Source organism: Erpetoichthys calabaricus, chromosome 11, assembly GCF_900747795.2.
Source record: "Erpetoichthys calabaricus chromosome 11, fErpCal1.3, whole genome shotgun sequence".
Taxonomy (NCBI): Eukaryota; Metazoa; Chordata; class Cladistia; order Polypteriformes; family Polypteridae; genus Erpetoichthys; species Erpetoichthys calabaricus.
The window spans coordinates 52,834,623-52,861,116 of NC_041404.2; the positions used below are offsets into that span (position 1 = coordinate 52,834,623).

Below are 26,494 nucleotides of genomic sequence, written 5' to 3' on the forward strand. Positions count from 1 at the left end.
CTCTTTGCAGCACCTCTCAAGCTCCATCAGGTTGGATGGGAAGCGTCGGTGCACAGCCATTTTAAGATCTCTCCAGAGATGTTCAATCGGATTCAAGTCTGGGCTCTGGCTGGGCCACTTAAGGACATTCACAGAGTTGTCCTGAAGCCACTCCTTTGATATCTTGGCTGTGTGCTCAGTGTCGTTGTCCTGCTGAAAGATGAACCGTCACCCCAGTCTGAGGTCAAGAGCGCTCTGGAGCAGGTTTTCATCCAGGATGTCTCTGTACATGGCTGCAGTCATCTTTCCCTTTATCCTGACTAGTCTCCCAGTCCCTACCACTGAAAAACATCCCCACAGCATGATGCTGCCACCACCATGCTTCACTGTACGGATGGTATTGGCCTGGTGATGAGCAGTGCCTGGTTTCCTCCAAATGTGACGCCTGGCATTCACACCAAAGAGTTCAATCTTTGTCTCATCAGACCAGAGAATTTTCTTTCTCATGGTCTGAGAGTCCTTCAGGTGCCTTTTGGCAAACTCCAGGTGGGCTGCCATGTGCCTTTTACTAAGGAGTGGCTTCCGTCTGGCCACTCTACCATACAGGCCTGATTGGTGGATTGCTGCAGAGATGGTTGTCCTTCTGGAAGGTTCTCCTCTCTTCACAGAGGACCTCTGGAGCTCTGACAAAGTGACCATCGGGTTCTTGGTCACCTCCCTGACTAAGGCCCTTCTCCTCCGATCGCTCAGTTTAGATGGCCGGCCAGCTATAGGAAGAGTCCTGGTGGTTTCGAACTTCTTCCACTTATGGATGATGGAGGCCACTGTGCTCATTGGGACCTTCAAAGCAGCAGAAATGTTTCTGTAACCTTCCCCAGATTTGTGCCTCGAGACAATCCTGTTTCGGAGGTCTACAGACAATTTCTTTGACTTCATGCTTGGTTTGTGCTCTGACATGAACTGTAAACTGTTGGACCTTATATAGACAGGTGAGTGCCTTTCCAAATCATGTCCAATCAACTGAATTTACCACAGGTGGACTCCAATGAAGCTGCAGAAACATCTCAAGGATGATCAGGGGAAACAGGACGCACCTGAGCTCAATTTGGAGCTTCATGGCAAAGGCTGTGAATACTTACGTACATGTGCTTTCTCAATTTTTTTATTTTTAATAAATTTGCAAAAATCTCAAGTAAACAGTTTTCACGTTGTCATTATGGGGTGTTGTGTGTAGAATTCTGAGGAAGAAATGAATTCCATTTTGGAATAAGGCTGTAACATAACAAAATGTGGAAAAAGTGATGCGCTGGGAATACTTTCCGGATGCACTGTTATGCACAGCATGTCGAAATCCATCATCTCGACAATTTTACAAAGAAAAGATTTGTATAAGGAGGCTTCTTCCAAACAGTAACCACCTTCCATTTCATTCTTCTCCTCCTCCTCCCTTCCTGCAACCCAAAGATGTCAAATTAAACGGCGAGTACAGTATGAATTTGTTGTTTCTGGTAGGCTAGGCACTTTTTATAACTTTTTGGTTAGTACATTAGAAAAATTATTGGTGTTTTGGTCAATTATGTACATTATACAACCCTTTTTTATTACGAAAAGGTTACGTAAGTGTTACTGTGGGAGGTTTGGAACGCATTATGGGTATTTCCATTATTTCTTATGGGCAAAATAGTCTTGACTTACAACCAACTTGAGTTACAACCAGCCCTCGCGAACAAATTGAGTTCGTAAGTCAAGGGTCCACTGTAGAGGGTTGGATAATGGATGAATAAATGGATGGGTATTTGTCTCAGACATGATGGAGGACACTGTATTAAAAAATCACCACCACTCATTCATTTAAACATCTTACCTATATTATGTCGCAAGACCTCTTTCTCTCCTTCTAGTTTTGTTTTCCCATAAACATTCAATGGGTTTGGGCTGTCGTTTTCTGCATAAGGAGGATTTCTTCCATCAAACACATAATCAGTGCTGATGTAAATTAAAAAAATTCCAGCTGAAAAGGAAAACAAAGAAATTTTAGGATATGCAAATAATATCTCCTTGTTTTCAAAGTTATATTTGTACCGGCCTTGATGAATGCAAATTTAGTTTGCCAGCAACTTCAAATCATCCGAATGAAACTGCATAACACTAGCAAATTTTTGAAAGAAAAGGTATGAAACTGAAGAATAAACTGCATACATATATCAAACAAAGGTGCTAAAATTACATGTTGCTCAAAAATAACAATATATCAGAATATCAATATACAAGAGTAAACTGCCTAATTTTCAAATCAACACAAATTACACAAATACTCTTACATAATGTCAACAGTACTACGTTTTCATTTAAATTGCAAACAATAATCTCCATTTTTGCTTTTTGTGTGAACAACCCCCAAAACGTAGACTTTTAGAAACACCATGTGACTGTGTTGGTCGGCTCCACACACCTGGCTGATCTAGGGAGCCTCTTAAAACACACTACCACCAATTACATACCCGAGGATGAGCCAGCAGATGAGGACACACTCACACATAGCAAGGGGTAGGGGGTAGGTGAAACATTGCCATTGCTTTCATTAAAGACAAAGTTCAAAACAGTGCAGTGTCCAAACTGCTAAAAAAAAATAATCAAATAAAACAGTGAAAATCTGTGAGTTTAAAAACAAGACTTAAAATGAGAATAAAAAATCGGGTCAATGTTCCCTTCACTCATAGACGGGCCCAGCACAACTTCCTTTTCGTCTTCCCAGCTCACCGATTGCCCCTGCTCGAACCGCCACCTTATTGTGGTGGAGGGGTTTGCGTGTCCCGATGATCCTAGGAGCTCTGTTGTCCGGGGCTTTATGCCCCTGATAGGGCCACTCAAGGCAAACTGGTCCTAGGTGAGGAATGAGACAAAGTGCGGTTCAACATAACCTCCTATGATGAATAAAAAATTTGGATGGTCCCCGGTGAGAGATGCCGAGCGGGTGTGGGCATACTTATTGCCCCCTGACTTGGAGCCAAAACATTGGGGTTTATCCTGGTGGACGAGAGGGTAGCCTTCCTCCGCCTTCGGGTGGGGGGATGGGTCCTAACTGTTGTTTGTGCGTATGCACTGAACAGCAGTTCGGAGTACCCACCCTTTTTGGAGTCCCTGGAGGGGGTGCTAGAGGGCATACCTTCTGGGGACTCCCTTGTACTGCTGGGAGACTTCAATGCTCACGTGGGCAATGACAGTGAGACCTGGAAGGGCGTGACTGGGAGGAATGGCCCCCCCGATCTGAACCCGAGTGGTGTTTTGTTATTGGACTTCTGTGCTCATCACGGATTGTCCATAACGAACACCATGTTCAAGCATAGGGGTGTTCATATGTGCACTTGGCACCAGGACACTCTAGGCCTCAGTTCGATGATCGACATTGTGGTTGTGTCATCGGACTTACGGCCACATGTCTTGGACACTCGGGTGAAGAGAGGGGCGGAGCTGTCAACTGATCACCACCTGGTGGTGAGTTGGCTTCGATGGTAGGGGAGGATGCCGGTCAGGCCTGGTAGGCCCAAAAGTGTTGTGAGGGTCTGCTGGGAACGTCTGGCAGAGCCCCCTGTCAGAAGTAGCTTCAACTCCCACATCCAGCAGAAATTCGACCACATCCCGAGGGAGGAGGGGGACATTGAGTCCGAATGGGCCATGTTCCATGCCTCTATTGTTGAGGCAGCTGACCGGAGCTGTGGCCGTAAGGTGGTCGGTGCCTGTCGTGGCGGCAATCCCCGAACCCGTTGGTGGACACCGGCGGTGAGGGATGCTGTCAAGCTGAAGAAGGAGTCCTACCGGTCCCTTTTGTCCTGTGGGACTCTGGAGGCAGCTAATAGGTACCGGCAGGCCAAGCGGAATGTGGCTTCGGTGGTTGCTGAGACAAAAACTCGGGCATGGGAGAAGTTTGGGGAGGCCATGGAGAACGACTTTCGGACGGCTTCGAGGAGATTCTGGTCCACGGTCCAGCGTCTCAGGAGGAGGAAGCAGTGCAGTGTCAACACTGTATATGGTGGGGATGGTGTGCTGCTGACCTCGACTCGGGTTTGTTGTGGGTCGGTGGGGGAAGTACTTCGAAGACCTCCTCAATCCCACTAACATGCCTTCCAATGAGGAAGTAGAGACTGGGGACTTGGAGGTGGGCTCCCCCATCTCTGGGACTGAGGTCACCGAGGTGGTCAAAAAACTCCTTGGTGGCAGGGCCCCGGGGGTGGATGAGATACGCCCGGAGTTCCTCAAGGTTCTGGACTATACAAGTATACAGTGGGGACAATCTGCCCATAGAGCACCAATCTTTTGGATCCTACGTGGCGCCAACAACTGCACTGCCTTTCTGCCCTAACTGGCTGGCTTGTCCTGCCACTCAACCGCAATGCTGTTATCACAGCTCTGCTTGTATTCTGTGTTTCTTCTCTCCCATGCAGCCTCCCCTTATATCAATGCTCCTAACAGGGCACAGGTGCAAACCTGCTGCACCCACCAAGGAATTAATGAGGCACCTGCCTGACACATTCACTCACACAGGTCTTCGTGATCAGGCAGGCAGAGTGAAGTGTGCGCTTGTGCCGGATTAGGGCATGCACTCTTGCGGGCCGCGATTATTTATTTAAAATGGGCACAGCGCCATTGGCCACTTATCACACACCAGCTCAGCTTTCACTGTGGATGGGTAAAAATGGAGAGCTCTGAAAAACGTTGACTCTAATCCTGCTCCGATTAGTTGATGCTTATTACTTGGCCTGTCCCCTGACGGACCCATTTATCACATTTTCTCAGCTGCTTTGCTCAGCTCATACTCATGTGTTACTATCAGTGAGAATTACACCTTATCATTACCCATACAAAAGAATCTGCTTTTTTTTATTTGGCATGTTCTCCCCATGTCTGCGTGGGTTTCCTCCGGGTGCTCCGGTTTCCTCCCACAATCCAAACACATGCCAGTTAGGTGCATTGGCGATCCTAAATTGTCCCTAGTCTGTGGGTGTGTGTGCTCTGCGGTGGGCTGGCACCCCGCCCGAGATTTGTTCTTGCCTTGCGCCCTGTGTTGGCTGATATTACTTGTTTTAATGCTAATGACTAACAGAGATGCAGTCTGTACAGTTAATCAGCAGCTCTGGTCAGGGTGTGCTAAACTGAAGTAGTGAGTCTTCAGCCAGGATTTAAAAGACTCTAAGCCATCGAATTCCAGACAGAGTTCAGAAGCCATTAACAAGGCTAACAGACTGTCAGGTTATATAGCGCCTTGGTGTGTGGAGTACAAGTCACAGGAGGTTCTGCTCAAGCTTTATAACACACTGGTAAGGCCTCATCTGGAACATAGCAGCACTAGAAAAGGTCCATAGAAGAGTGACTAGGCTGAGTCCAGGGCTACAGGGGTTGAATTATGAGGAAAGAATAAAAGAGCTGAGCCTTTACAGTTTAAGCAAAACAAGACTAAGAGGACACCTGACTGAAGTATTTAAAATTAGGAAGGGAATTTGTATAGTGGATCGAGACGGTGACTTTAAAATGAGTTCATCAAGAACACGTGGACACCACTGGAAACTTGTGAAGGGTAAATTTCGCACAAACATTAGTGAATTTTTCTTTACACAAAGAACGATAGACACTTGGAACAAGTGACCAAATAGTGTGGTAGACAGTAAGACTTTAGGGACTTTAAAAACTCAACTTGATGTTTTTTTTTAGAAGAAGTAAGTGGAAAGGACTGGCGAGTTTTGTTGTAAGTGATGTGGTGAACTGCTGGTGGGAAACTGTAAGCTCATGTTCTCTGGCTCAGAGGTAAAATGGTGACCTCCATTCATCAGTTACGCAGAGCCCATCTATGACCACTGTGACCTGAGCACTTTCCTTGTGACATTAGCTGATATCTCTCTGCGTCAGCCACTACACTCCACCCAACCCATCCAGGGTGCAAAACACACCCTTATTGCCAGTTGAATTGCTGTGGACTCGCACTACAAAGCACTTTAGTTTGAAGGTTTGCGCTGAGGTGAACTGCCAGTGGTGAGCTGAATGAAGACCTCCATCCATCAGCCACGCAGATCCCATCTCTGAACAAAATGTAAGTGGTGTGCTTCCCTGGTGACGTCAGCTGACCTATCTCTGCATCAGATCCCACCTTCTGTGCACAGCATTGCCACTACAGCGGCCACCCATTTTATCTGAGTTTTCAGCTATCCGGGGTAGCATCAGTCCACATTACCTTGGATGTCTGGGGTTCTAGTGTAGTAATATGGCAATCCTGCAAAACATTTTTAATCTACAGAGCATATCCCAGAGTAACAGCTAATGCACTCAGATTTAGGCTTATTGTATTCACTACTAGATTTTCCTCTCACTGGTTTATGTGATTTATAACGAAGTACATCAATGGAAAACTCTTTAATAAAAAGGTTAATGTTACCAGCTTCTTTTGCCAGATTTGCAGATGCGACAACATTCAACTGTGTGGCAGCATCCATCTGATTTTCCACCACATCTGGCCTCCTTTCTGCAGCACAATGAATTATAACATGAGGCTGGAAAAAAACAAAACAAAGTAACATTTTCAGTTTTCAAAACTCTGCCTTTATCCTATTAAACAGATATTTTAAATTACAATATTGCTAGACTGGGAGAAATGTAATTCCTAATCACAAAAAGTTGGAACGGCATGGAAAATGCAAAGAAAAAAAAAAAAAGAGCAGTGATTCTTAAATTTACTTTGACTTTTATTTCATTGCAGATGGTATATGACCCCAAGATATTTCAAGTTTTGTCTGGTCAACTTCATTTGTTAATAATATATATTGTGGCAGATGGACGGGGCTCTTGCCCGGCTGTGAGAGACGATACCTGGACATGAGAGGGCGGCCCCCCCGGATTGCATCAGTGCCACGGGCTTGGAGCTTGGAAGCTCAACCCAGCTGGGGCCGGTGGCTGTCGCCAGGGAGACACTGGTCATTTTCAGAGCCCTGGACTGCAGCACTTCCTTCACACCAGGAAGTGCGGCCAAAACAGGATCCAAGTGAATGTGGAGTACTGCCAGGTGCCCATGCAGCAATTCTGCCACACCAGGAAGTGCTGGCGGATGATTGTTAGAGGGCGCGGTATAAACGTGGATACCTCACTCCAGTTCAGGAGCCAGAGTCAGGTGGACAGAGAGAGAGAGAGAGAGAGAGAGAGAGAGAGAGAGAGAGAGAGAGAGAGAGAGAGAGAGAGAGAGAGAAGGCTCGCGTGCTGCTAAGAGAGTGAGAGAGAGAGAGAAATAGCACATGCAGCTGAGAGAGAGAAATAGCACATGCAGCTGAGAGAGAGAGAGAGAGAGAGAGAGAGAGAGAGAGAGAGAGAGAGAGCAGGCTCGCATGCTGCTGAGAGAGAGAGAGAGAGAGAGAGAGAGAGAAGGCTCGCGTGCTGCTAAGAGAGTGAGAGAGAGAGAGAGAGAGAGAGAGAGAGAAATAGCACATGCAGCTGAGAGAATACAATATCCATTTCTGCATTTCAGGCCTGCAACACATTCCAAAATAAAGTTGGGACAATGACACATTGTGATGATGCGGGTTCCGCTCCCATCTTGCTTCATGTCACCGATGAGCGGGACAGTGAGGCACAACAATGAAGCAAGGGGATGGAGCAAAAAGTGCAAAAGTGCTTTTATTAAAAAACAACAAACAAAACCAAACAGTGTCCAAAGTGCAGTGCTTCAAAAATGTTTCAATAAATAAATAAATAATCCAATAAAAATGAGTGAACTGGTGGAGGTTAAAAACACAATAGAAGAAAAGAAATCCTTTAAAAACCCGAGGTTAAAGTAATGGCTGGAAGTCGTCCTTTTAAAAACAGATCCCGGTGCCTTTCTACTGGTGACTCCCCTGCTTCTCCCGTCCAGGCTATGCACCAGGGGAGCCACCCTGCTTGCAGCTGACCTCCTTTCTGCCTGCTGCTACTGGTCTGATCTCCATTCCGATCAATGGCTCCGGTAGGCTTCAGATGTTCTATCAGACGGTTGTGGCGAGCTCCCTCTTCTACGTGGTGGTGTGCTGGGGAGGCAGCATTAAGAAGAAAGACACCTCACGCCTGGACAAACTGGTGAGGAAGGCAGGCTCTATTGCTGGCATGGAGCTAGACAGTTTGACATCTGTGGCAGAGCGACGGGCGCTCAGCAGGCTCCTACCAATTATGGAAAATCCACTGCATCCACTAAACAGTGTCATCTCTAGACAGAAGAGCAGTTTCAGCGACAGACTGCTGTCACTGTCCTGCTCCACTGACAGACTGAGAAGATCGTTCCTCCCCCAAACTACGCGACTCGTCAATACCACCCGGGGGGGTAAACGTTAACATTATATAAAGTTATTGTCTGTTTTTACCTGTATTATTATCAATCTTTAATTTAATATTGTTTTTTGTATCAGTAAGGTGCTGCTGGAGTATGTGAATTTCCCCTTGGAATTAATAAAGTATCTATCTATCTACCAGACCATGACTTGGGCACCTCAGTGACCAGGGCACTCAAGCTGGTGGGGGGATCATTTCCCAAGTCCCGACTCCCGCTGCCTTCTCTGCCTTATGCAGCGAGCCATCCTCCTTTTGGTCACTCCCGCTCCTCACTAATGCTCAGTGGGAGCGACCACCACCGACTGCTCCCGGGGTGCCGGCCAAACCCCCAGGCTCACTGCTCAGCTACATCTTCGCTCGTTCATGCACCGGTTTTCTTCTTCCTGCTTCCTGCCTTCTCTACCTCTGTCGTTTCTTTCTCCCCCTCTAGACGCATCGCGCTTCTATTATTTATCATGGGGACGTGGATCAGGTGTGGCAATTAGCAGACCCTGGCATCAAATACGGATGCAGACAACTCCACTTGTGCACTTAAGTGAGGACCGCACACATCACAAATTCCCCTGGGAACCGCTCCCGCCACACTACCCCCTTCTCACAGGTGGCGCAGTGGTAGTGCTGCTGCTTTGCAGTAAGAGACTGTGGAAGATTGTGGGTTCGCTTCCCGGTTCCTCCCTGTGTGGATAGCGCTTTGAGTACTAAGAAATGCTGGTGTTATTTTGTCCCATTCTTCCTGCAAACACATCTTGAGGTACGCAACAGTATTTATATACTTATACAGTGTAACGCTATAATTAAGTACTCAATTGTAATTGTCATTCCACAATTTTTATAGGTATGTATGAGAAAGAAAAAAATCAGTCGAAATCAAGTCAAAAAATTGGTAATTTTTTATAAACAAAAAAAAAAAACAAGTGTCAAAAAGACTTTTGGAATCGACAAAACTCAGGTGAGGAAGTTTCTGAAATTAAGATTTTTTAATCTGTCGCGTCATAACAGGTGGCTCAGGACCTCCGAGGACATGCCTCCTGACAATATGGATGATGAAAATGGCGACAAAAAGGGTACAAAATAATTAATTCAACAAAAGCAAGTTTTCAATCCAAAAACTAATTAGGGATTTGGAATCTAGGACTCTAAAAACCTTCACAATGAAGTACTAAACCTCAGAAACTAACAAACCGATGAAAAAAAAAAAACAACTAATAATAAACCCATTCACAGCACTAATGGTCACCAGTTCAACATGACATATGCACACACTGGCACTTGTGCCTACTGGAGACGGATTGAAGTGCACTGGGAGTGAAACAGGAGGTCCCAAAGAAAAACAGGATCAACAAATCCCAACAGGTGTCTTTAAATCGTTTCTACAACAACAACAACTTGTGAGTGTAGGTGTGCACGTGTATTGCGCCCCAGTGCCTGCTGGTGTTTGCTCCAGCCACCTCAGAATAAACTGAATCAGAAAATGAAGGAAAAGATTCAGAGATACCAGAAGTTGACGGTATTAAATATACATACCTGGAATTCTTGAATCAGCTGTCGAATGGCCAGTGGGTCCAACAAGTTGCACTTCTCAAATTTGGGTCTGGCACGTTTGTGTCCACATCCAATGGTGTGCCAGTCATTGTCGTGGAATTCCTTGTACACGGCTCGCCCGAGCAGCCCAGTGGCTCCAGTGACTAAAACACGTCTGAATGGTACATATACATTTTCCTGGGGGAGAAAATTCAAACAAAATTATACACAGAAATGACAATGTTTCTGTCTATGCTTATAATTAACATAAAAAAAGAAGTATTACAGTTTAGGTTTCAACAGAGTGAAACATAAGCCTGCAGAAATGTAGCACTTTTATGAAATGTATTAAAAAAAAAGGGTAATTCTTCACAATTGTTTCTCATTCCAGGAATTTTCAAAAACTTTGCCAACTAGTTGGTGTGGCATCACATCAGATCTGCTGAGGAAAAACTGACAAGCTTAAAATGTATTTGGTCTGGCAGGTGCTACATATGAAAACAATTTGGATGAGAACAGGCCATTCAGCCCAACGGAGCTCACCAGTCCTATCCAATCCATTCTTCCAAAATAACATCAAGCTGAGTTGTGGAAGTGCCTCAAATCCTACTGCCTAACACACTACTTGGTCATTTATTCCATGTGTCTGTGGTTCTTTATTTTACTCAATAACAGAAAACACCAAAACATCAAAACAGTCAATAAATAATCATTAATTTTACAAGAAAGTTACTAATCAATTTACCCACCTCTACTCCCCCCAGTACACTCCTCCTACTCCACACATACCGTTTATACTCGCGTATAAGTCGAAAAATGTATGCCTTAAAATTCATTCAAAAAAACAGGGTCGACTTATCCACGGGGAAACACAATTGTCCATAGAATTTGGGTAATGACATTGTACACTCAACGCTTCACGGTGTTAAGTCACCAGTCATCTGCCGTTTCCCATGGTCTTTGAAATAATTATAAGCCAGCAATACTATTGCTAATTAGCTAGTTTTTTTCTAATTTCATTAAATAATTCTTTAAACTGTGAAATACTTGAATTTGAGCATTAGCTTTTGCAGGTTTTGGATAACAAACATACCATCAACTGCCACGTGCAACCAGATTTGGAATCAAAAGAACTAAGGCAACGCACGCTATCAATGAGATGCAAGCGCAGCCCGCGATTCAAAAAATTTCTCTGCCTACCCGTTTGTCTCGTCTGACAGTAGCTGAAAAGCAGCATCAGGAGAGAGCAGCCTGAAGTAGTCCAGCAGCGGGTGATCTGTCGTGTCCAACAGCAAGCCATGCTGTCTTGTGAAGGCCGGTAGCCAGTTCGGCTCCCACGGATCAATGTCTGGGTATTCCTCCCACGCGAACCTTGCAGTAGGTGCATCGGCTGCGCGAATGCGTTCAGCTGGTGCGGCATTGGCTGGTGTCTGATCAGCTGATGCCGGCTTCTCACTCTCTTGCTCGATTCCTGATCACGGTCAATAAAATCCGATTCTGAAAAATCAGAGTCCGACTCAGCGATAATGTGCAAAACATCGTCTGCCGATTGTTTTCTTTTCTACACTCGCTTTGCTCCCTTGTGACATGTCGATGCCATCTTGCCTTTGTTTACATTTCGCAACTCACGCACATGCAAGGATTAGTTGCCGAGTCAATGAGTCTAGCATTTCTCCAAGCACAGAGCGAATGCCTGTGACGTGACAGTGAGTTTTGTCGCCATTAACAGCGGATTGTCGCCCTCTATCTCTGATAGCTGTCAAGTTTTACCCTCGACTTATATGCGGGTCATAACAATTTTCGGCTTAAAAATACACTCGACTTATCTGCAAGATCGACTAATACGCGAGTATCTATGGTACATTTCAAACAATTAACTATGATATTGAATTTTTTCTCCCACAGGAAACAGTCAACAATTAATTTACCCACCTCTACTCCCCCCAGTACACTCCTCCTATTCCACACAAATTCTATGATGTTTATTCAATCAATAAACAAGATGCAGACCCCCGTGACCCTGTAGTTAGGATATAAGCAGGTTGAATAATGGATGGATGGATGGATAAACAAGATGCAAACCCTCAGCCCTGTTGTTTAATCATAAATAAATCTGTAATTACTAGGGATGCTCCAATCAGGTTGTTTTAAAGCTGATACCGAACACCGACTTCGTGCTACCCACTTGGCCGATTCTGATACCAATTCCAATTTTTTTTTCTTTATATCTTAATAAAAAAAGCTCTCACATAACCAGATGCATAGATGTCTTATATTCAACATTAAAGTGTTACATTTATTATTTTTATGTTTATAATTAACTATAGACCACAGGTGTTAACTGTTCATTTTTTATTAACAAAATGAAATTCTGTAGGCGTATTGTTCAGTGACCATAAAAATACAAAAAAAAACAAACAAAATTTAACTAATAAAATATCTATAAAAACATATCAATAATACATCTGGAATAAGAGAGAATAAAATGCTTATTATAATTAGAATATCTATATATCTATACTAGGGGGTTCCCCCCTGCTCGCTTTGCTCACCAGCCAGTTAACTTCTCTGCCACTCGCATTGTGAAGAGGGGGGCTGAACGCAACCCAAGGAGACACAATTGCTCCTCTGAAACCCCCTCTTAAACGGTGATACAATGGGAAACAAATAGTTTTTTTTTTTTTTTTTTTTACCTCCTCTTTGCTCGATCTGCACCTCCGACTGTACAGCAACTTTCCCACTATTTATCTTTTATTTCCGGCCCTGGGCGTGGTTAAATATCTCTCGGCACAAAGTCTCGTCTCATGGGATGCGAGTTCTTCATATTTTTCAGTTTATAAATTAAAAAATGGAATAAGAATCTGGAAGTCTAACATCATCACATTAAAGTTCGATAAATTCTGAAAAGAATGATACTAAATATATTATATGTAGGTTTTAAAGTAAGCCAGCTATGAAGCGTGACAAAAACGTCACCGTTGCATTTTTAGGCTTAGGATTTTCAATATACACACACACACACACATACACATATATATATATATATATATATATATACACATACACACACACAGGGGGGTCCTCGGGTTACGACACAGTTCCATTCCTACAACAGTAATATAACCCGAATTTTGGTGTAAGTCGAAACACACTGTAGCCTAAGTCACTTACCTATCCTAACACATTTGCAAAATCATAATCTGGAACATAAAAACACAACTAAGCCACAGAAAAAGGAAAATGACATAAATATACTGTACTGTACACTGTACTGTAGTAACAGAAAAAAATGACAGAAAATGTGTAAAAAATTCCTTACCTTTATTCCTTCTGACCTCTTTACAATGTCTAATTTCACTTCCATCGTGATGGCTGTCCTCTTCTTCGAAGCACTAGCATCTGAAGACTCTTGACTTTCGTTTAGAAGCCATGATAAGGGCCAAAATGTCGCCAAACAAAGCAACACAAACGGAACACTTCCTCTACGTGCAACCAAACTAGTTCGCCCACATAGTCTGTAAGTACGACGCTAACGGCGTAAGCCGAAACACTAACATCTCAATTTTTTAAAGTTTTCATGGGAGTGAGTGTTGTAAACTTGAAACGTCGTATCCTGAGGACCCCCTGTATATACATTATAGACAGAGAGATAGATACTTTATTAATCCCAAGGGGAAAATTCACTTTTTATATATATATTATATAGTGCCCTCCACAATTATTGGCACCCCTGGTTAAGATGTGTTCTCAGGCTTCTAATAAATTCTTTTTTCCCAAAAAAATATAGGCTTACAACACAAAAAAGAGAAAAATCCAACCTTTAATTGAAGTACATTTATTCATTGGGAAAAAAATTACACATTAAGACATAATTTTTTTACATGAAATCATGTGTGCCACAATTATTGGCACCCCTAACAATTCCTATAAAATAAATGTAATTGAAGCATTTTTGTAATTTCTAGTTTAGTTTTTAAAGTTGATCAGAATAAATTTGAATTTTAAATTAGTAATTAATGACTCCCTGTGTCCCTGGGGTATAAATATGACGTGACACTGAACCCAATTGCTCTTAGCCACTCTTCAACAAGGGAAAGACAACAGAACATGCCGTTCAAGTAAGGCAGATGTGTGTCGACCTTCATAAGTCAAGTAATGGCCACAAGAAAATAGCTACTCACCTAAACCTGCCTATATCTACAGTCAGAGGAATAATAAAGAAGTGTAAAACAACGGGAACAGTGACAAACAAGGCTGGACGAGGACTCAAGTTTATCTTGCCACCACGCACAGTGAGGAGGATGGTAAGAGAAGTAAAAAGATTCTCCAAAGATCACTGTTAGAGAACTGCACCGAAGAGTGGTGTCTTGGGGTCACAAAGTCTCTATGATAACCATAAGACACTATCTCCATACCAACAAGCTGTTTGGGAGACATGCAAGGAAAAAGCCTTTTCTCACCTACAATCACTAACGTAAACATCTGGAGTTTGCTAAACGGTACTGTGGCTTCAACTGGGACCGTGTGCCTTGGTCAGATGAGACTAAAATAGAGCTTTTTGGCAACAAACATTCTAAGTGGGTCTGGCATGAATCCAAGAATGAGTATGCAGAAAAGCACCTCATGCCCACTGTAAAGTATGGTGGAGGATCTGTGATGCTGTGGGGCTGTTTCTCTTCCAAAGGCCCAGGGAACCTTGAACTCCTTGAAATACCAGGACATTTTAAATCAGAATCTGGGGGCCTACTGTGAGAAAGCTGAAGATGGGTCATCATTGGGTCTTCCAGCAGGATAATGACCCTAAACATATGGCAAAATCTACACAAAAATGGTTCAGCAGACACAAAATCAAGCTCCTTCCATGGCCATCTCAGTCCCCAGACCTCAACCCCATTGAAAACCTGTGGGGTGAGCTGAAGAGAAGAGTGCATAAGAGAGAACCCAGGACTCTGGACAATCTAGAAAGATTGTGCAAAGAGGAATGATCAAAAATCCCTTTCTCTGGAGTCTCCAACCTTGTGAAATGTTATAGGAGAAGATTAAGTGCTGTCTTGTTGGCAAAAGGGGGTTGTACAAAATATTAACAGTAGGGGTGCCAGTAATTGTGGCACACATTATTTCATGTAAAAAAATGTATTTCTTAATGTGGGATTTTTTTCCCAATGAATAAATGTACTTCAATTAAAGGTTGGATTTTTCTCTTTTTTGTGTTGTGAGCCTATGTTTTTTGGGGAAAAAAAAAGAATTTATTAGAAGCCTAAGAATACATCTTAATCATGGGTGCCAATAATTGTGGAGGGCGCTGTATATATATATATATATATATATATATATATATATATATATATATATATATATATATATATATATACATACATACATATATATACACACACACACACACACACACACACACACAGAGGTAAAATTCCATTACAACGAATATCTTTATAACGAAATTTTCATAACGACACGAGCTTCCCCATATGACGTGATTATATAGAAATCTTGTTACTACGGAGTACATTCAGCAGATACTTTCATTATAACGAAGTGCACAAAAGACCTTGAAATGCTTGAATGAATCATCCACAAAGCAGTTAGTTCTGTGGCCGCAGCTCAGTTGTGCACAATGATCCCCAAACAGAAACACTGTAAATTTTCTTTCTTCGAACTTTCCTCGTACTGTTTTTGTTTTTTTTTTTTGCCTATTTTGTTTCCTGCGGTTTTCAGTGATACCTTTTACTTATTGCTCATCCACATTTGAAAAACATCCACTGGAATTTAACTCATTGTCACCCTCCTATAGACACGGCAGACACGAAAAAACGGTAACAGTTCATACAGTAATCCCTCGCTATATCGCGCTTCGCCTTTCGCGGCTTCACTCTATCACGGATTTTATATGTAAGCATATTTAAATATATATCGCGGATTTTTTGCTGGTTCGCGGATTTCTGTGGACAATGGGTCTTTTAATTTCTGGTACATGCTTCCTCAGTTAGTTTGCCCAGTTGATTTCATACAAGGGACGCTATTGGCAGATGGCTGAGAAGCTACCCAACTTACTTTTCTCTCTCTCTCTCTTGCACTGACTTTCTCTGATCCTGACGTAGGGGGATTGAGCAGGGGGGCTGTTCACACACCTAGACGATACGGACGCTCATCTAAAAATGCTGAAAGATTATCTTCACGTTGCTACCTTCTGTGCAGCTGCTTCCTGAAACGACATGCTGCATGGTGCTTCGCATACTTAAAAGCTCAAAGGGCACGTATTGATTTTTGATTGTTTGTTTTTCTCTGTCTCTCTCTCTCTCTCTCTCTTTCTCTGCACCTGACGGAGGGGGTGTGAGCTGCCGCCTTCAACAGCTTTGTGCCGCTGTGCTTCGCATACTTAAAAGCCAAACAGCACTATTGATTTGTTTGCTTTCCTCTCTCTTTCTGACAGTCTCTGCTCCCGACGCGCACTCCTTTGAAGAGGAAGATATGTTTGCATTCTTTTAATTGTGAGACTGAACTGTCATTTCTGTCTTGTCATGGAGCACAGTTTAAACTTTTGAAAAAGAGACAAATGTTTGTTTGCAGTGTTTGAATAAAGTTCTTGTCTCTCTACAACCTCCTGTGTGTCTGCGAAAATCTGTGACCCAAGCATGACAATATAAAAATAACCATATAAACATATGGTTTCTACTTCGCGGATTTTCTTATTTCGCGGGTGGCTCTGGAACGCAACCCCCGCGATGGAGGAGGGATTACTGTATTAGAAAAAAAAAAAACGTCAATTTTTTGCAGCTCTCGATTGCGACAAAAAGAAAAAAGATGTTGCCAGTGAATTCGGAATTTCGCTATCGACGCTGTCAACTTTCTTGAAAGACAGACCAAAAAAAGTAGAAAAATCTCAGGTTGCAAATGTATGTGAACTGCTGCATTTGAAGACGTCGAAAAAGCCGTTTTTATGTGGTTCAGTGATTCTCATTCAAGAAACATTCCTATTAATGCGCCACTCATTCCAGAGAATGTGAGGTTTGTAAACTCTCTTGGGACCTCCCACAACCGGACAACACGCCGAAGAGCGTCCCGAAGTGCGATCTCCGCGTCTGTACGGGGCAATAACAGATATGCTGCATCTCTCCGCCAAAGTAAATAGTGTCATGCTTGGGTCACAGATTTGCACAGAAACACAGAAGATTGTAGTGACAGGAACTTTATTCAAACACTGCAAACAAACATGTCTCTTTTTCAAAAGTTTAAACGTGCTCCTTGACAAGACGGTGATAACAAATCCCTCTCACAATTAAAGGAATGCAAACATATCTTCCACTTCAAAGGAGTGCGAGTCAGGAGCAGGGAAGGACAGGCAAACAAACAACCCACAACTGACAGGTGCTTTTGGACTTTTAAGTCTGCGAAGTACCACGTGGATCACGAGATAGAAAAGCCGCAAGTAAGCCCAGCAGCAAGGGAGCAATGTGAAGGTAGTCTTTCAGCGTCTTTTTTTTAACCTGTAGGGGTGCAATCAGCCCCCCAGCTCACAACAGAAAAGATCTTGAGGGGTGATGCAAGGTTAGGTGCACGTAAATTGTAAATGCAGATACTGTAACAGGATTACTTGATCACTGACCTGGCCACGACTCTGCCTGACTGCTGTGTCTGTGCATAGCAGAGTGGCAGATCACGCTACAATAAATAACTATGCCACCCCTGTTTCAAGCTGAATAAAGCTGGTTTTGCTAAAGTACTGAGACTAAGCCTCGTGTTTTGGGCTGCAAGACAGGGACTTGTAGCGCGACCACAATCTTTTATGATTTGATTCTACTGGAGTACAGTCACTTCTGGCAACCTTTCAATTGATGGCGCAGATCCCTAGCTTCAGAGCCACTACTCCTATCTGTCAGATTGCCTTAAGCCACTGGAGGGCAGTGCCAGAGATAACCAGAAGGGTATCAGAATGTCATGTCTGACAGTGTCAAATGCCACACTGAGGTCTAACAGAATTACTATGCTGGTTTGTCCAGAGTCTGCTGCCATAAGCAAATCATTAATTATCTGAAGTGGAGCCATTGTCACAGCTGTGCTACTCTGTAAAACTGGAATGAAAAGGTTCCATCAAAGCATTAGAAGTTAACTAATTGGTGAGTTGGGAGGCTGCAACACGTTCAGGAACCTCTGACATAAAAGGCAAGTGAGAGCGAGGCCAAAAATTTTCAAGACTGTCAGCATCAAGACCACATTTTTTTAATATTGGGGTGACAGAAGCGATTTTAAAAGTGGCTGTCACAAAGCTGGTGTCAAGGGATTTATTTATCATTATTGTGTAACAGTCTGAATTAGGGCATACAAGGCAGGATTTAAGAAGTGTGGTGGGGATGTGGTCCAGTACACGAGTAGTCAGCCTCATCTTACAAAGCAGGTCATTAACAAATGCAGATGTGATGGTGAAACTGGAAAATGATCTGGATGGAGTGGGAAGACAAGGAAAAATGTAAATAGATGATGGATTTGGGCGGCACGGTGGCGCAGTGGGTAGCACTGCTGTCTCGCAGTTGGGAGATCTGGGGACCTGGGTTTGCTTCCCGGGTCCTCCCTGCGTGGAGTTTGCTTGTTCTCCCCGTGTCTGCGTGGGTTTCCTCCCACAATCCACAGACATGCAGGTTAGGTGGCTTGGCGATTCTAACTTGGCCCTAGTGTGTGCTTGGTGTGTGGGTGTGTTTGTGTGTGTCCTGCGGTGGGTTGGCACCCTGCCCGGGATTGGTTCCTGCCTTGTGCCCTGTGTTGGCTGGGATTGGCTCCAGCAGACCCCCGTGACAATGTGTTCAGCGGGTTGGAAAATGGATGGATGGATGATGGATTTGTGGTAGTTGCATTATTTAGATTTTTAATTTTATTACGGAAAAAGTGGAGGCGTTTTTCATAAACTTCAGTAGAGGAGATAATTGAGTCAGATGTACCAATCGTGGCCAAAAGTTTAGAGAATGACCACAGTATTGGTTTTCACAAAGTCTGCCCATTCAGTGTTTTTAGATCTTCTTGTCAGATGTTTCTCTTGTATACTGAAGTAGAATTACAAGCATTTCATAAGTTTGAGAGGCTTTTATGGACAATGATGAGTCAATATTTGCAGTGTTGGCCCTTCTTTCGTTTTCAAGACCTCTGCAATTCATCCTGGCATGCTGTCAATCAACTTCTGGGCCCAATCCTGACTGATGGCAGCCCATTCTTGCATAATCAATGCTTGGAGTTTGTCAGAATTGGTGGGTTTTTGTTTGTCCACCCGCCTCTTGAGGATTGACCACAAGTTCTCAATGAGATTAAAAGTCTGGGGGATTTCCTGGCCATGTACTCAAAATTTCTAGTTTTTGTTCCCCGTCATCACTTTTGCCTTATGGCCCGGTGCTCCATGATGCTGGAGAAGGCATTGTGGGTCACCAAACTGTTCTTGGATGGTTGGGAGAAGTTGCTCTCAGAGGATGTTTGGGTCCCATTCTTTAATCATGGCTGTGTTAGGCCAAATTGTGAGTGAGCCCACTGCTTTGTCTGAGAAGCAACCCCACACACGAACGGTCTCAGGATGCTTTACTGTTGGCATGACACAGGACTGATGGGAGTGCCGCTCACCTTTCATTTTTCCACATGCCTCAAACAATCAGAAAGGGGATTCATCAGAGAAAATGACTTGACCTCAGCAGTCCTCAGCAGTCCAATCCCTGTACCTTTTGCAGAATATCAGTCTGTCCCCAATGTTTTTCTTAGCTTCTTTGCTGCCCTCCTTGACACCCACCAGGCCATCCTCCCAAAGTCTTCACCTCACTCACACCTGCCTGCTGCCATTCCTGAGCAAGCTCTGCACTGAATCAACTTTAGGAGACGGTCCTGGCGCTCACAGGACTTTCTTGGGTGCCCTGAAGTCTCCATCACAACAATTGATCCTCTCTCCTTGAAGTTCTTGATGATCCAATAAATGGTTGATTTAGGTGCAGTCTTACTAGCAGCAATACCCTTTGCCTGTGAAGCCCTTTTCGTGGAAAAGGCTGAAATGCAGTGGAAATGTTTGTTTTTTTTGTGATTAAGTTCATTTCCATGGCAAAGAGGGACTTAATTGCAATTCATCTGATCACTCTTCAGAACATTCTGGAGTACATGCAAAATGCCGTCATAAAAACTAAGGCAGCCAACTTTGTGAAAAGTAATATTTGTGTCACTCTCAAAACTTCTGGCCACGACAATACGCTGAAGTAGTTTATTAACTACAGAGCACAAACCCTTCAGGTTATGGCCACTTTCTATTATTCTGCCATAATGTGTGTTCTGTGCTGCAGTTAGTGCATCCCTGTAAGCCCTTTGATGGTCAGAGAAAGCCCAGGTGTGTATAGGTGTGTGGAAACTGGCACTTTTAGCAAATGTTTTACTTATTTGTTAAATTCAGTAGGATTTTGTCAGATTTTTAAAGGTCATAATCGTAACCACACATTAGATTTAATTATAACTTACAAAGTTCCATCCAGCCATCCATTTTCCAACCCGCTGAATCCGAACACAGGGTCACGGGGGTCTGCTGGAGCCAATCCCAGCCAACACAGGGCACAAGGCAGGAACCAATCCCGGGCAGGGTGCCAACCCACCGCAGGACACACACAAACACACCCACACACCAAGCACACACTAGGGCCAATTTAGAATCACCAATCCACCTAACCTGCATGTCTTTGGACTGTGGGAGGAAACCGGAGTGCCCGGAGGAAACCCACGCAGACATGGGGAGAACATGCAAACTCCATGCAGGGAGAACCCGGGAAGCGAACCCGGGTCTCCTAAAAGCAAGGCAGCAGCGCTACCACTGCGCCACCGTGCCGCCCTACTTACAAAGTTGAAATTCAAAATTTAAGTATTAATCTATTAAATTAAGTTATTTCTGATCACTACTTAATTACATTTGATTTAGTCCTGCCCTTGTCAACACACTCACAGATTAAAAGACAGTGCAACATCTAGTTTGTAATTCTGCTTCAAAATTTACAGATACTTTGAGTAAGTCAAGTGTAATTGTGGAAAACCATTTAGATCATCACATTATAACGTGACCTGGAGAGATGTTCTGGACGCAGTGGGCTCTCCTTAAAACAAAAGTGATCAAAAGCACATAGAAACTCTCCCTGGTTTAATGAGAACACTTCATCTCTTAAATTAAGAGTGTCGAAAACTGGAGAGCAGACGGAGAACAACAAAGCCACATGTATTTCAAATTGCATGGACAGGGAGTGTTAAAAAAATATAAAAAAGCTCTCTTTAAAGCTCGCTCACAATACTATTCTACAATAATACATAGTAATAATAAAAATCCTCAGGTACTGTTTAAAACAATGGCTAAATTAACAAATGGGAATTCAGATCTACAGTACAAAATAACAACAGATATTAGCAGTACAGACTTTGTGAACTTCTTCAATGAGAAAGTTAAAAAATAAATTGTACAGCGACATTCTTTCAAGGCATCGGCCAGCTGCTTTCATAGACCACAATTCTGAATTGAACCATGAAACTGAATGCTTAATAGAAACTTCCTAATGTTTTAACTGAGCTGTTTTATCTACTGCAGGGGTGGCAAACCCCAGTCCTGAAGTGCCGCAGTGGCTGCAAGTTTTCATTCTAACCATCTTCTTCATTAGTTTTTGCTGCTCATTAATTTCTTTTGCCTTAATTTTGATTAACTTGATTCAGGCCCCTTAGCTGTTTCTTTTTCTTTAATTAGCTGCCAAACAATAATGAGACACAAAACAAGGTGCCACCCATCACCTGCATGTCCTCTCTCACCACATCCATAAACCTCCTCTTAGACCTTCCTCTTTTTCTCTTGCCTGGCAGCTCCATCCTTGGCATCCTTCTCCCAATATATCCCTCATCTCTCCTCTGCACATGTCTAAACCAATGCAATCTCGCCTCTCTGACTTTGTCTCCCAACCGTCCAACTTGAGCTGACCCACTAATGTCCTCGTTTCTAATCCTATCCATCCTCGTCACACCCAGTGCAAATCTTAGCATCTTTAAGGGATCACAGTAAGAGTTAGATCTAAATTAAACATCAAAAGAATCCCAATTGATGGTCCATTGTCTTTTGAGAGTCTGGCTCTTAAACTAATAACAAAATCTGGTCCTGTCTGTCTTGTTGTCGTCTTATCATTCCAAAATACAATGGGTCTTTCTTATCTGATCTATATTAACTCACTTAAGTTCCCTTTTCCAGAAAGTCATTCTTCTTGCCGATTTCAACATCCACATTGACATTTCTACATGTAAACTGAGAAATGAATGAATGAATGAATGAAATAAAGAAACCTGTTGATTTTCCTACCCACTTCTCACATATTGGATGTGATCTGCACATCTGGCTTATCTGTCGGCAGCACTTACAGCAATGAGTTGAGACTCTCTGACCATAAAGCAGTACCTTTCACTGTCTTGTTACCTCTCTCTGCTCTTACCTGTAAACGTCAAATTTATTTCAGAAACCTTAAAAATATTTGTCCCTCGGTCCTTGCTGAATCAATTTCTGATCTTTCCGTCTTCCTCTATTCCATCCACACTAGCTAGTCTTATTGACTGCTATAACTAGGGCCCTATGATTTCCGCGATGTGGAAAACACGAACGGAATCACGGAATTAGCACATAAAAATGGGTTTTAGATTTAAAAACGGAAATGTGCGGGAGACTGAAGGGGGTGACTCTTATAAAACTTCCCAATAAATTTAAACAATAGTAGTTCTGTCATTCAGATACTATTTTCTGGTTTGTTGTTTTTCAAGTGAACGCAATTCTTTGTAGAAATCCAGTCGTGCCTCCATCTGTTTGTGCGCGTGTTTCGTGTATGTTTTCCCGTTAAAGGCATGCGAATTAGCTAGTTGCACGAGACAGAAATGTCGAAGCGAGCAGTACCATATACCCTAACTACGTCGAAAAAACTAAGAAACATGAGCTTAACTGCAAATTTGAGGGCGCAACAATAACCCGGCGACTTTTACGAATCTTGACAACAACTTTTCTGCAAGTTTTGCCAGCATACTATAGACTGGACCTGAAAAGATACATATGATGACCACGCGTAAAATCTAAAACCCATCTCAAGAACAAGGAGAAATTAAGATCAAAAAGTGTTCCCTTTCAGGTAACAATAGAGGAAACAACAAAATCATCAGATGCAAGATGCCAGTTGGTGGAAGACTTTGTAGCCATGTGTGCAGTTGGGCATAACACTCGAAAAAATGTGTCCTTTAGTGAGACCAGCTATGTTATATGGGTTGGAGACGGTGGCACTGACCAGAAAGCAGGAGACAGAGCTGGAGATGGCAGAGTTACAGATGTTAAGATTTGCATTGGGTGTGACGAGGATGGAAAGAATTAGGAATGAGGACATTAGAGGGTCAGCTCAGGTGGGATGGTTGGGAGACAAAGTCAGAGAGGTGAGATTGCGTTGGTTTGGACATGTGCAGAGGAGAGATGAGGGGTATACTGAGAGAAGGGTGCTAAGGATAGAGCTGCCAGGGAAGGGGAACAGAGGAAGGCCTAAGAGGAGGTTTATGGATGTGGTGAGATAGGACATGAAGGTGATGGGTGTAGCAGAACAAGATGACGAGGACAGAAAGATATGGAAGAAGATGATCCACTGTGGCAACCCCTAACGGGAGCAGCTGAAACAAGAAGAAGAAACAAGGAGGCACACTGCCAGACAATGAGAGCAGCCTTCATCAAACTCATGTGCCCCCGTGTCTTTGAACAATATATGGAAACTGTTCTTCAAAAGATTTGGGGCAAGAAAATTTATGTTGTAGTTGATGAAACCACAGATAGCCAAGACCACATAGTGATAGGGGAGTAAACATTTGGCTGTATGGCAATTGTTTTATATAGGCATTTCTAATTGTACATGAAATTATATTTAATCGGTATTAACAGTCTTAAAAATGTTATTAGTGAACGGCACTGGTTGTTAACAGGTTCTCTTTTAAAAATTAACAAGGCTGTTTCCGGATTTGATAAATGTTTTGCCTCGCGGTGACAAAGTCCACATTTGACTCTTCCATTATAAACTCGGCACCTATAAACCTGGGCAGAAGAGCAGGCGTCTCCTCAGATGCAACGGGCCTTTAAAAAGCGGGTCTCTCTCTTTCTTTTTTTCCTGTTTAATTCTAGGATTTAGCATCTTGCAGATTACTTTGCTTTTGCTTTGTAATTAATTATTTTAAGATATGCAGTAGATGAAGTTACAGATGTAATGATACACGTTTTCAATCTGTAAACATTTAAGGTTTACGAATCATTAGAAATAATTTACATAATTACAATTACAGGTATGAGCGGCACGGTGGCGCAGTGGTAGTGCTGCTGCCTCACAGTTAGGAGACCTGGGTTCACTTCCCGGGTCCTCCCTGCGTGGAGTTTGCATGTTCTCCCCGTGTCTGCGTGGGTTTCCTCCGGGCGCTCCGGTTTCCTCCCACAGTCCAAAGACATGCAGGTTAGGTCAATTAGCCCTAGTGTGTGCTTGGTGTGTGTGTGTGTGTGTGTGTGTGTCCTGTGGTGGGTTGGCGCCCTGCCCGGGATTGGTTCCCTGCCTTGCGCCCTGTGTTGGCTGGGACTGGCTCCAGCAGACCCCCGTGACCCTGTGTTCGGATTCAGAGTGTTGGAAAATGGATGGGATGGACAATTACAGGTATTGAAGACCAGTACTTAATGACATTTTAGCAGTGGTTACAGACGATGTATCATACTGTCTGAAAGCATACCAGGAAGTTTTAAAAGGGGTTATGCTTAACAGAGTACATTCAGCCTGCTTGTGTCATCTCATCAGTTTTCTGGTAGTGACCTGGCAGCACCATAAATACTTTAGTGAGGCGGCATCACTAGTGATTTGGGTAAAGTCTGCCTTCTTCAACACATCATCTCAGGCTGTACCGAATATCCTAGACCCTAAAAGTGAAGTTAACCTTTATCTCAGGAGGATGCATTAAACTAGTAACGGCTCTTAGAATTCTGGAGGGCACTCAATGTTCTACTGCAGTCTCCGCATACAGCATTGTGGAGGATCTGGGCGCCTACCTGACGAATGGAACTGCAAAATAAGGTTCATTTGTGCTAGTGTGCCGATTCATTAAAAAGAATGTAAAGTGCCATTTCATTATTGTTTGATTTGTTGTAGCTGTTGCTACTTACAGTAAAAATACAAACAAAAAAAAACCCCATAAAAATCCAAAAATCCAAATCAAGGAAGAATAAAATATTGAAAACCGAAAATAAAAACAGAATTTGTGAAAAAATTCAATGATTCTATAGGCCCCTATATAACTCAGCCCTTCATTCAGCACAAGATAAAAAAAAATAATAACATAAAAACTGAAAAATCTGAATCAAAGAAAAACAGAATGGTGAAAACCGAACATAAACAAAAAAAAAACGGAATTTGTGAAAAAATAAAACAGATTCCATAGGACCCTATATAACTTAGCACTAGATCAGGGGTGGCAAACTCCAGTCCTGGAGTGCTGCAGTGGCTGCAGGTTTTCATTCTAATCAGTGACCAGTTTTCACTGCTAATTAACTTCTTTTTCCCTTCATTTTAATAGCCCTGTTTTTAAGGATTCAGTGCTGTGAAGTAATTATTTTCTTCATTAAATGACAGCCAAACAGAAATCAAATGTGAAACAAGTCAACAGTTGACCAGCTAAATTGGGGCTTCAAACTCCAACTAATTTCACTCCAACCATTTTCTTAATGAGAAGCCAATGCATGCTGTTAATTAAACTCGTTATTTAATTCTATGGCTTGTTGCTGCTCTCATTCTGACACAGCAGACATTTCCATCACTATTGATTTTCTGTTTTTTCTAAGAACATTGTCAAAATGTTTTGGGGACCTGAGAGATCAACCTTACTGAGACCTTCACCTTTTCTTTATTTTCAGATATTGTGTGATGAGCTAACAGGTTCAGCAGATGATATCATTATCTTGACTTTCAGAAACCATTTAATAAGGTGCCACACGAGAGGGTGGGCATCAAACTAAAAGAAGTGGCAGTTCAGGGTGTGACATGTAGGTGGGAGCAGAATTGGCTCAGACACAGGAAGCAGAGGGTGATGATGGGAGGAACCTGATCAGAATTGGCCGATGTTAGGAGTGGTGACCAGAAGGGGTGAGTGTTGGGACTGCTGCTATTTATAAATGATTTAGACAGGAATATAAGTAACAAGCTTGTTAATTTTGCAGATGATACCAAGATAGGTGGATTAGCAGATAATTTGGAATCCGTTATATCATTACAGAAGGACTTGGACAGCAGACAAGCTTGGGCAGATTTGTGGCAGATGAAATGTAATGTCAGTAAATGTAAAGAATGACACATAGGAAGTGAAAATGTGAGGTTTGAATACAAAATGGGCAGCCGGAAAACTGAGAGACCACCTTATGAGAAGGATTCAGGAGTCATAGTGGACTCTAAGCTATCGACTTCCCAACAGTGTTCAGAAGTCATTAAGAAGGCTAACAGAATGTCAGGTTATATAGCGCCTTGATGTGTGGAGTACAAGTCACAGGAGGTTCTGCTCAAGCTTTATAACACACTGGTGAGACCTCATCTGGAGTACTGGGTGCAGTTTTGGTCTCCAGGTTACAAAA

The 26,494-nt window shown here is 42.9% G+C and overlaps 1 protein-coding gene across 2 annotated transcripts in view; it reads right to left on the minus strand.

The window, feature by feature from the left end:
- mat2b (methionine adenosyltransferase II, beta) overlaps positions 1-26,494 on the minus strand; it is a 59,327-nt gene that overhangs the window by 13,923 nt on the left and 18,910 nt on the right. For both annotated transcript variants that reach the window (XM_051934226.1, XM_051934225.1), the window contains exons 2-4: positions 9,841-10,035; positions 6,404-6,518; positions 1,844-1,990 (exon numbers count right to left, since the gene is read on the minus strand). In XM_051934226.1, coding sequence (XP_051790186.1) covers positions 1,844-1,990; positions 6,404-6,518; positions 9,841-10,035 — 457 coding nt within the window. The remainder of the gene's footprint in view (positions 1-1,843; positions 1,991-6,403; positions 6,519-9,840; positions 10,036-26,494) is intronic.